Below are 11,342 nucleotides of genomic sequence, written 5' to 3'. Positions count from 1 at the left end.
GTTATAATTGACCACTTTGCAACATGTGTGCAATGTGTCAATCTTCATGTGTGCATGTTCACTCCGTGCAATAAACGCTCCACGACGGCATAACAGCATATTTAAAACATGTGATCATCATGTTACATACATACCTAGGTAGGTCATCCGACCTCAAGGGTGTATGAAATTACCAGTCAATAACACCTACCCGAATCTAATCAAGACAAGTGTGCATAAGGTTGATTCCGAAATAACGCCATGCCATGCTCGCAACAGAAACTCCTGATTTTTCCACGTTCTTGTAGTTCCCACAACCGAAATGAATAACCAGAGGTAGAAGATCTACTTCTCCTTTGCCAACACCATCTTCTCCCTTTCGCTCCTCCTCCTCTCAAACTGTTTCTTGGAATGTCTGCGTTCGTTCTCCTCCTTCCTCTTGATGCTCTTGAGCTCCTGGCTCTTAATCTCGCCAGCCTTTTTGACGACGTTGGGAATATGCCTGTGTCTCTTGATGCGTCGAATCTCGGGCATGTGGGCGAAGCGACTGGTCAGCGCGTCGTTGTACTCGAGGGCTTGGCGCTGCCGCGCGGATTTGATGCCCTCGCTCTGGGAGGCGTTGGCGCGCCATAGGCGAATGTTGCCGTCGTCTGAGCCGGAGAGGATGTACTTGGCGTCGGGGGTCCATTTGGCGGCCGTGACGCGCTGCATGCGCTTGGTGTGGTAGATGTCGCGCGAGTGGCCGCGGTCACGGTTCCACAGGCGTACGGTGCGATCCCACGAGGCGGAGACGAGCTCCTCGCCGGTGGGGGAGAATTCCACGTCCATGACGGCGGCGACGTGGTCCTTGAGGATGTTGAGGGCGCGGTTCATCTTGCGCATGTCGAAGAGGTAGATGTTGTGGTCTTCGGAGGCGGTGGCAAAGTTGAATGCCTCCATTGGCGACCAGGCGATTTGGTTGCTGGCGAAGCTGAGGATGGTCTTGGTGACGGGCGTGGAGGTGCGGAGGTCGTAGATGACGAGGGAGCGGTCGTTGGAGCAGGACGCCAGGATGGACGTCTCGACGTAGTTGAAGGAGACGTTGGTGATGGTGTCGGTGGACGTGGGCCACTTAAGCACCTCTGGCGCGGCCGTATGTCGCTCGAGGTCGTAGATGGATATGACGCTTGATGCGGCTGCGAATGCGTTGCGGGAGCGGTGGTGCGAGAGACTCGTGAATGCTCCGGCTCCGAGCCACGATGAGATGGGTTTTGAGTCGGCTCGCGTGTTGTAGGGGTCAAAAAGCTTGATGGTGCGGTCCGCAGCGCAGGTGAGCAGCTTCTGATCCCGCGTCCATTCCATCCCCTTGACGATATTTTCGTGCGCCGTCGTGCGCCAGATAGAGTTGTCTCGATCGGTAAGATCCCATACTTTGACGACGCCGTCACCGCTGCCGCTGGCAAATCTCTGTAGGGAGTTGGGGTCTTTGGCAATTGAGTAGACGCCGTCGACGTGACCTCGTCCAAGTTGGCCGATGAAGGGCTTCGCGTGCATTCGCTCTAGTTTGACGGCATTGAGGGCTCGTTGGTATTCTCGTGCTCGCTCGAATGGATGGAGCGCTGAATCGAGATTGCGAGGCAATTTGGCGGCGTCGGAGCCGGGCGGTTGATGATCCACCAAGGAGCGGTTAAGGGCTTTGATCTTCATGGTTGGATCTTTGGCCCTTCCCTGGACTTGCAATTGTCACGGTTGATTAGAGATTTCGTGTAGACAAAGAGAATGGCAGTCGTTGAAGCTTGGCTGAGGAATTGGCGGCGGGGATTTTTTTTGCTTATCGCAGTTGGCCGGCAGGGCGATAAGAGGGTCTCCGGATTATCGCTGATCCGGTGGCATTTGCTCGAGCGCTAAGCAGAATCGCAGTTTATTGTGAACTGACGGGCCGGCCACTACCACAGGTTGTTTGCCCTCGACAACGCAGCTTTCGGCCATCGCATACGAACCCAGCGAAGCTTCGCCTCTGTAGTCTCGGAATACCTTGCGATTCGTGAATAGCCGTGTCCCGCGCAGGCAGGCGGCCGCTGCCGACTTGGCCACGATGGACGGCATGGACTACGACCCTATGGTGATGGATGGCGAGCCCGAGCAGCCCCAAGTCACCATATCAGCTGTATGGCGCCCCGAGTTTATAGCGGTGCGGTAGTCCTTTGCTATGGTTCAAGTCTCTAACATGGGTTGTCCTTTTTCTCAACCTCTCTGTAGGCCGACAGCACGCGCGTTGACTTTGCGCTCTCCAGAACCAACCTCTCATTTGCCAATTCGATACGACGAATCATTCAGGCCGAAGTGCCCACTATTGCTATCGACCTTGTCGAGGTCGAAGTCAACACATCAGTGCTTGCCGACGAATTCATCGCGCACAGATTAGGTCTCATTCCTCTCGACGCCAAAGGAGTAAACGAACTCAACTATTCCCGAGATTGCGACTGCGAGCAATACTGCGAACAATGCAGCGTTAACTTGACCCTACATGCAAGATGTACTAGCGATGAAATTATGAAGGTGTACGCGCGGGATCTGATCGTCGACGGCCGTCATGCCAGCCAGGTCGGGACGCCCGTTATTAACGACCCCGAAGGGATGGGATGCTTGATCGCCAAGCTACGCAAAGACCAGGAGCTAAAGCTCACTTGTATCGCGAAGAAGGGGATAGCAAAGGAACACGCCAAGTGGATGCCAACGTCGGCTGTAGGCTTTGAATATGATCCTCACAATAAGCTGCATCATTTGGATCTGTGGTATGAGAATAACACGGATCCTCAAAAGGAATGGTATGTCTTCTTCTCTATTGCTTGAATTTGGTGATTATTCTAATAACGGTAACCCCCAGGCCCAAGAGCAAATACGCAGAGTGGGAAGACCCCCCTCAAGATGGCGAGCCATTCAACTACGATGCGGTCCCCGACCGATTCTATTTCGAAGTAGAAACATCAGGCAGCATGGAGCCGGATCAAATTGTACAAGGCGGCATCCGCGCTCTCCAACAAAAGATCGGCGCGCTCTTAAAGGGTCTCGATCCAAAGAAATACGGTGGTGAAGAGCCAGCAGAGTTTGATGGCCCCAGAAGTCCAGATATGAACATGGACGGCGGCACTACGCCTTGGCAGGACGGCGGATATACTACTCCCTATGGCGGCAATATAACTGCTTACGGAGGTGGGAATACCACGTACGGGGGAGGCAATAACACTGCGTATGGAGGCGGTGCTGGCGCATACGGTACCACACCATATGGCCAGTCGTCGTGGCAGTAAATCAAAACGGCGTTTCATGGGATGTTTGGGAGGCTACAGGCAAACGGACCATTTATTGAAAGTATTGGTTTCGTGATAAATTTAGGCAAATATTTATGTAGAGGTGTCGTTTTAGGCTTTGTACAGTATTTTACTCCGTAGCGCAAACGGAAAATGGCGGCAATTGGGAAACACTTGTGCCGTGTAAAGACGGTCGACCATGAGCTTGTGTGAGGTGCTATCACTATTTGATGTTTGCTCTGGGTTGCGAATAATGTGCCGTTCTGTGTGTTATATGTCTATAAGTAAATTGCCGAGCAGCCAATCTAGAGTCCGTGCCCGTATCCCGTTTCAAGTAAATAGAGAGCGGGATTCCAAGTAGCCGATTGTGACCAGAATGTTGGTGGAACAGAAATAAAAAAAAAGTGCAACCGATGTAGCCTCCCCCATTCTAAATGTAACGCCTGCTGGTTGTTGATTTTGCTTTGTACATGCGTAGTCTCCAGTTTATAGATTTTTCTCATCTAGTCCTTTGACTTTTCTATATGTCTTGCGGTGCATCTCTAGGAAGACGAATGTACAGATGGTGTGTCTAACACGGGTTCGTTAGCTAATCTTGCCGATGTCGCGGGCGCGAGAGCAGGGGACAACATACGGTCCTAGTCGCAGGAAGCTGGGAACCCAGCCTTTGAACATCCATCTCAGACCGTCGGTCTTGTAGATATCTCCCACTATTCGAAGAATGCCCTGCTTCTGCGTCGACGACATGACTCTTGTCTTGATGACATCAATTGGGCTCGTGGCTGTCGCAGCCGCCAACCCAGCCAAGAAGGATGCGGAGAAGTGCGTTGTTAGGGTGTCCCCTAGCGGAGTGTAGTCAATAAGCAGCCTCTTGAAGGTATCGTACGTGGCTAATTGACCGGCCGTCATGACCGCCGCGCGGCTGCTGTTGGGAAGCCAGCCCCTAAACCAACTAAGTGCGCCCTCTTCCCTGGCCATGCGAGCCATGCCGTCAATGGCATGCTTGTAGTTCCTCCGCTCATTCACGGGAAGCGCAGCATCGTGCTGCATGCGCACGTTGAGCACGTCAGCGAAGTTGCCGGCGATGCCGCCTAGGAAACCGGACGTCATGGCTATGGCGGTAAGAACGGGGAATGTGGGCTCGCGGCCGGACTTGGTGTATCTCGACTTGATCTCTTCGTAGACGCCGAATCGGACGGTTGAGTAGGTCAGTTGGCGGAGGAGAGAGGCAGATATGCCGCTGTAGAGGGCGAGGGGGCCGTCCGTCTTGACAATGTGGACGAATGTGCCGCTCATGGATTTGGGAGCGTCGCCTTTGCGCATTTGTAACCGCACCTGGGTGTGCCATGTTAGAGACTACCTACTCTTTGGATTACGACCATGTTGTGACGGGGGAATTTTTATGGCTCTGTGGAATAGTTCATACTTTGACTATTGGCGAGTTAGCGACAAATCTACACGTCATGGGACAAACCGGCTACCAAAAAAAGAATAAAAAAATAAATAAAATTCAACGTACTCAAGTCCAGGGGATGTGTCACGCAGGCAGCCATACTACTCGCGCTTCCTCCAAACCAAAAAGGATATCGGATAGGAGGCCCTATCTTCTTTTTGCGCTGCTCAGCCCGCTCCTCCTTGGTGAGTTTGCGGGCCGGTGCCGACTCTTGAGCCGATGAGGCCATGATGTGCAGGGTTTGCGGTTAGCAGCAGGAGCTTATAGATGCATCGCACAGCTGTGACAAGGCGACCTCGTTTTCACTTTTTTTCTCTTCTTTCCGCGATTCAATTCGCGAGTGCTAGCTGCAACTCCCAATTGCCAAATGAAGGATTGCGCAAAACGGAGGTCAAGACACAAAAGTGATGTGAGTGAGAGACATGTCTCCGTACAGAGGTGCTTAGAGTTCGGCTTAGAGTCTCGGCGTTGACGTCGGCTGTGGTGGCAGAAAAATGGACCCGACGGTAGGCGGTGACGTAGTACAGAGTACAGAGCAGGTGGCCAGGCACGGGCAGCGTTCAATGTTTGATGTTGGCTCGCCAGTTGACTGACTTAGCGTCTTAGCTTTGTCGGGTTTGAAAGGGCGTCTGTATATCCTGCTTATGTCTTTTCTGTCTTGTTCGACCCGGCTGTGTCTGGATGTGGAAGAGCCAAATGGCTATTGAAGATATCTGGACGCCAGTGGCGCTCACAGTATCACAGGGCAGCGGAAACGGTCCGCGAGATGAGCTCGGAAGAGCCTTCATCAATGCGCAACAACCGCATGCCCGTGGCCGATCCTGCACGTACCAAAAGTCGACAGATTATTCAGAATATATGATGAAATCACATTCTGGTGTCGTGCCTTTTTGGATGGGGGTTTGAACAACCCAGGCAACATTGGCTATAGGGTAGCCTGTGCCAGCTTAAATCCAGGGTCCTGCCTAACTTTTGAGGTTCGACCCGGCAGCTTCGACAACATCACAGCTTAAGCTGCTTAAGCTGTCCGTGAACAAATTGGCACCCAACGCATCGACAAGGTGCCGAATTATGTGATTGGAACTATACAGCGAGCCAAACCACCAACATGTCGGTACGAATTGGGGCTATGCGCGGCCTCTTGAGGTGCAACCGGCAGGTTCGCTCCTCTCGATACTGCTCTATCCGACCATCATGTGCGATTCGGCAGTATTCCTCCTCGGGTTTGTCATATAGTGTGGTATAAATTGAGTAAATTAAAGTCGTATTAATACTTGATTTCTATACACAGGGACCCTGCTCTCCTCGAAACCAGCGAATGCCTCCAACAGTTCTGTGTCAATCCGGGGCGGCACATACAAGACTGATCCCGCATGGTTTAATGTGCCGTCCAATGTATTAGACGCCACGTCTCGGAAGCTACACCTCCAGAAAGACCACCCTGTGTATATAACTCGACAAATAATAGAGTCGAACTTCCCCTCGCCCACATACAACTACTACAACGAATACAACCCGGTTGTGTCAACACACCAAAACTTCGACTCTCTCGGCTTCTCGCCAAACCATCCAGGGCGAGCCTTGTCTGATACCTACTACATAAACGATAAGACTCTCCTCCGAACACACACGAGCGCGCACCAGGCCGACACTTTCCGAGCGGATGAGAGCGAGGGTTACTTAATTTCTGCGGATGTATATCGACGCGATGCCATCGATCGAAGCCACTACCCTGTCTTTCACCAGATGGAAGGAGCCAGATCCTGGGATCGAAACAAGGTCCCCAATGGCAACATAGCTGCTGCTGTGCGAGCCGACTTGAAAACGCTACCCAAACACAATGTCGAAGTCGAAGACCCCAACCCTCCCTACCACGATGAACGCAATCCTCTGCAAGATTGCCACTCTGCCGCTGAAGCCCAAGCAATTGGCGAACATCTGAAGAGATCGCTGGAAAACATGGTGGTGGATGTCTTCTCCAGGGCCAAAGCCGCAGCTCTGCGAGAGGATCCTACCTTCGTTGACGAGCCGTTGCGAATGCGCTGGGTGGAAGCATATTTCCCATTCACGAGTCCCTCATGGGAACTGGAAGTTTACTATGCAGGAGACTGGTTGGAGGTATTGGGATGTGGCGTGGTTAGACAAAGTCTCTACAACAATGCAGGCGTGCCATCGCAACTGGGATGGGCTTTTGGCATTGGCATCGATCGCATCGCCATGCTGCTGTTCAAGATTCCTGATATCCGCCTGTTTTGGTCACAGGATCAACGATTCCTCTCCCAGTTCACCGGCGTGTCCGATAACCTCGATAAGCTCAAGAGGTTTGCGCCATTCTCCAAATACCCTCCTTGCCCCAGGGATGTATCCTTCTGGCTGGCGTCAACATCACCCGCTGGAGGAAACACAAAGGGCAACTTCCACGAGAACGATGTCATGGAAATTGTGCGCAATGTAGCTGGTGATGTTGTCGAGGATGTTAGACTTATTGATGAGTTTGTGCATCCCAAGACTGGTCGCAAGAGTATGGCTTATCGCATTGTATACCGCAGCCTGGAGCGTACCCTGACAAGCGAAGAAGCCAACAGCTTTCACGAAAGTGTGCGAGAGGCTTTAGTTAGGGAATTAGGTGTTGAGCTTCGCTGAGAAGCTTTCGATTTAGTGAGCGCCGTTGTTGGCCGTTGCGAAGGGTTGAGGAGAGTTGCGATGCATTGTACAATCCAAGTAGACCACACGGTGTTGTAAACTTATGTATATGACGTTGTAATTTGTGGGTGAGCAGTGGAACAAGCAAACGTTGTCTTGAAACATGTAGACGCGGCCAAGGAAAGCATCATTCTGTTTATGGATATCTCTGCCAACTACATACCATATATTCAAATTACTGTGCCTGTATGAGACATTATGTGCTTCATGGGTATCAAGATAGTTTACAGCCAGGACCATTGGACCAGCTTCATCAGTTCAAGTGCTTTTTAGAGGGCTCTTGCTATGTTGAGAGTTGCCAGCCAGTCGTGCCTGCCATTTCATCAGCCGGTTTGAACCGATGCCGTAATTTGATGCTGGCCATTTTGCTCCGCACTTCATCTCTGCTATCCATGTAAAACACACGCTGGATTCTTTCTTGACAAAATTCGAAATACACAGCCTCTTTTAGTCGGCACTGGCGGCCAGAACCAATATTACACTATTTAGCTAGAGCTGATTCACCTTGGATATTGGGATATGTTACCCTTCATCCTTGTATGTACATGCGGTCCTGCCCGATGGGCTTGTAAAGCCAAGCTAACTTATCACTTTCGAAAGATTTCTGCGACAGAAACCGGAAAAGCGGCAACGAGATGCATGAGTATCGCTGCATTTAAACGGTGTGATTAGCCAGCCGCACGACATATTCTTATCTCACGGTTCCGACAGACCGCTAGACAGAGACTGCGAGGCATCCTTTCCCCTCCAAGTTGACTTTGAACCTATTGGACGTGTCGACTATACAAGGGTGTCGTGGCAGAAGAAAAGATTGATCCTGAGAGATTATTGAGGCAGTGTTTTTCTTGGCGTCGATCCTGCGGAGTAGGATACCTCGTCGTCACATCTCGCTTTGACGACTTACATTCATTCATACCGCCTGATAGTTGAGCATCCGAAGCCACATTGCCATTGTGCCCAGTCAATACGAAGTATATACAGGATTTCAAAACTCCAAGCTCGGGCGTGCCATACAATTACGAGAGGCTGTAGAGTACTGGGAAAACAGGACAATCGCTTTGGAGAGGGAGGCCTTCATCGACTCGGCAACCTGGATTTTCGTGATTGGCCACCTTGCAGATTGGACATGCAGCCACCTGCATCAATCGCCATGGTAAGCATTGGTGCAAAAGCTGCGGCTAGCGCAACTTGTCCCCGGTCCGGAGCCGTTTCTTGTATCCATCTGCACCTAATATCATGTCTTCTAGGTCTTCTAGTCAATCAGGAAGCTCCATGCTACCCATTGGCAACTAAGTGGACCCTTTTCCACTTAGTTGGCCATAAAATTCTAGGACAGCCACAAAAGTCCAGGACAACTAATACTTACTTTTTAATTTTTTTATTATTAATTTACTTATAAAATAAGATTAATAATTAATATAAAGTTATTATAGCTTACTTATTTTATTACAATTACTTAATTTAAAGTTAATATTAAAGCTAGCTTTTTACTTCTAGTAATTAAGGCTATTAATTTAATAATATAAATATAAGTACCTAAATAGCCTTATTATATAATAATAATATTATAATAATAATATTAAATATTTATATAAAAAGCTATTAAATACTTTAATATTAATAAATTAATTATTTAATATATTATTATAGCTTTTTTTATAACTTTTTAGCTAATAATTAGCCAGTTATAAACTATAAATAATAATAAAAATAAAGCTTTTATTATATATATTATATAAATATAAAAGGGCAGCTTTTTAGCTATAAAGTAATAAATTAAGGCTATTATAAATAACCTATAAAGGCATTAAGTGTTATAAACGTTACTGCACAAGACGTAGGAAGCTAGGCTATACTAGTAAGGATAAGTATAGTTATTAACTAATAAGAATATTAGGTTATATAATAGCTTATTAGATTATATAAATAATTTAATAAGATAAAATTATTAGGATTATTAAGTAATCTAAATAATTTAGATTTATAATAAAAAAATAAATAAGTACTTAAAAAAAAAGTATTTTTATAGCTAAATAATTTAGATTTTTATTAATTAATCTAAATAATAATTTTATTATTAAAAGTTATACTTTTAATAGCCTTATTATAATACTACTTAAAGCTACTTTATAATATTTAACCTAATTTACTTTTTAAAAAATAAACTTATTATACTTTAGAACCTAAACTATTATTATATTTTAATTAATTTTATTTAATAAGTTACCTTAAAATTTTAAGTAATAATAATTTCTAAGATATTTACTTTAAGTAAAAAAACTATTAATTTAAAGGAGATAATAAAGTACTTTTATAATAAAATTATTAAAATAAAAAAGTAAAATTAATAGCTTTTTAAATAATAAAATAATTTATATAAAAAACTTAATAAGTAAAAAAAAAAACTTATAATAATTTATAAAATTATACTTATAACTCTTATTAAAACCTATAATATATTAAAATTTCTTAAGCTAAAATTATATAATAATTATAAAAGTAATATAAAAAACTTTTTTTATATAAGCCTAAGCTTACTTTTAAGTTAATAAAAAAATTTATATAATACTTAAATTATAAATTTTTTATATTAGTAATTTCTTAACTAAAAAAATAATAAAATAATAAGAACTAACTTTTTATATATATTTTAAGTATAATATTAAAATTAAAATAAAAGTTATTTATATTTTTTTAATTATAAAACCTTTAAAAAATAACTTTTTATTATATTTAAAAACCTAAATAAGTATAAAAAAGCTATATAATAGCTTACTTAACTTAAGTAAACCAGATTTATAGCTTATTATATTAAAAAGTTTAAATATATTATAATAAAACTTAATTAAAATATTAAACCAAAAATAAAAGTTTTTTATTAAAAACTTAAAAAAAAAGTAAAAAATAATATTTATTAAAAAGATTATTTTAAGTTATTTAATAATTTTATTAAAATAATTATTAAGGTAAATAATTATTTATATAAATAATATTAAGAAAAAAGTAATAAAAACTATTAATCTTATATTAAGTTTAATAAACCTAATAATAATAAATTATAATAAACCTTTATTATATATAAATATTATACTAGACTTATAAAACTTAATATTATAAATAAAAAAAAAGGGAAAACTTATTATAATTATAATAAAATTAGATACTTTATAAATAAATACTAAGCTCTTAAAAAATAATAAAAGCTTATTATAAAAAATAAGAAATTTTATATAATAAATTAAAAAAAATTACTTATATAAAACCTTAATATAATAAATAATAAAAGAAATTATATATTAATAAATAATATTAGTTTAAATAAAAATTAAAAATTTAAAACCTAATTAATACCTAATAACTTTTAAGAATATTAAATATTATTACTAAAAAATAAGCTTTTATTAGAACTAATTTAAAAAAAAAAATTATTTAATTAAGAAAAATAAACTAAAAGTTAAATATAAACTTTTTAATTAAACTTTTTATTATAATAATAATTATTATATATACCTTAATAATAAGTAAGGTAATAAATAATTTTTATAAGAATAAAAAGGGAAAAAAATAACTTTTATAATATAACTAAAATTATAATAAACTGATTTAAAAATATTAAATAAAAAATTATATTATACTAAAAATAATATATATACTACCTAAATTATAGCCTTATAATATAAAAATAAAAGGAACTATATAATTATAAGTAATTTACTTAGCCTAAATTTAATTAATATAAATAATAAATTAAGTAATTACTAAGAAAGCTCTAATAATATATTAAAAGATAATTATTAATAATAGCGCCTAGAATAATATACTAAGAAATAATATAAGAATAAAACTAATAAATTAAGAAATAATAGCTATTATTATAATTAAAATTAATTTCTTAATAAAAATCTAATAAGTCTTTA

General features: G+C 42.5%; 4 protein-coding genes across 4 annotated transcripts; 2 read left to right on the top strand and 2 right to left on the bottom strand.

Annotated features, from left to right (window-relative positions):
- Window positions 1–324: 324 nt before the first annotated feature.
- On the bottom strand, window positions 325–1,665 carry sof1 (the record flags this gene model as incomplete). The annotated part of the gene is made up of 1 exon (XM_014691338.1): window positions 325–1,665. One exon carries the CDS (start codon window positions 1,663–1,665, stop codon window positions 325–327), a length of 1,341 nt encoding a protein of 446 aa, XP_014546824.1.
- Window positions 1,666–2,053: 388 nt separating this feature from the next.
- rpb3 (DNA-directed RNA polymerase II subunit RPB3) lies at window positions 2,054–3,269 on the top strand (the record flags this gene model as incomplete). The annotated part of the gene is made up of 3 exons (XM_066130146.1): window positions 2,054–2,125; window positions 2,218–2,786; window positions 2,846–3,269. 3 exons carry the CDS (start codon window positions 2,054–2,056, stop codon window positions 3,267–3,269), a joined length of 1,065 nt encoding a protein of 354 aa, XP_065986526.1.
- A 486-nt stretch (window positions 3,270–3,755) lies between these two features.
- DIC1 (Mitochondrial dicarboxylate transporter) lies at window positions 3,756–4,951 on the bottom strand (the record flags this gene model as incomplete). Its single annotated transcript, XM_014691336.2, has 3 exons — window positions 3,756–3,840; window positions 3,904–4,582; window positions 4,789–4,951. The coding sequence occupies 3 exons, from the start codon at window positions 4,949–4,951 to the stop codon at window positions 3,756–3,758; spliced, it is 927 nt and encodes a 308-aa protein (XP_014546822.2).
- Window positions 4,952–5,830: 879 nt separating this feature from the next.
- Window positions 5,831–7,365, top strand: MSF1 (Phenylalanine--tRNA ligase; the record flags this gene model as incomplete). The annotated part of the gene is made up of 2 exons (XM_014691335.1): window positions 5,831–5,945; window positions 6,014–7,365. The coding sequence occupies 2 exons, from the start codon at window positions 5,831–5,833 to the stop codon at window positions 7,363–7,365; spliced, it is 1,467 nt and encodes a 488-aa protein (XP_014546821.1).
- Window positions 7,366–11,342: the final 3,977 nt, after the last annotated feature.

Source organism: Metarhizium brunneum, chromosome 2 (assembly GCF_013426205.1).
Source record: "Metarhizium brunneum chromosome 2, complete sequence".
NCBI classification, from domain to species: domain Eukaryota; kingdom Fungi; phylum Ascomycota; class Sordariomycetes; order Hypocreales; family Clavicipitaceae; genus Metarhizium; species Metarhizium brunneum.
This window is presented reverse-complemented; position numbering and strand designations above follow the sequence as displayed.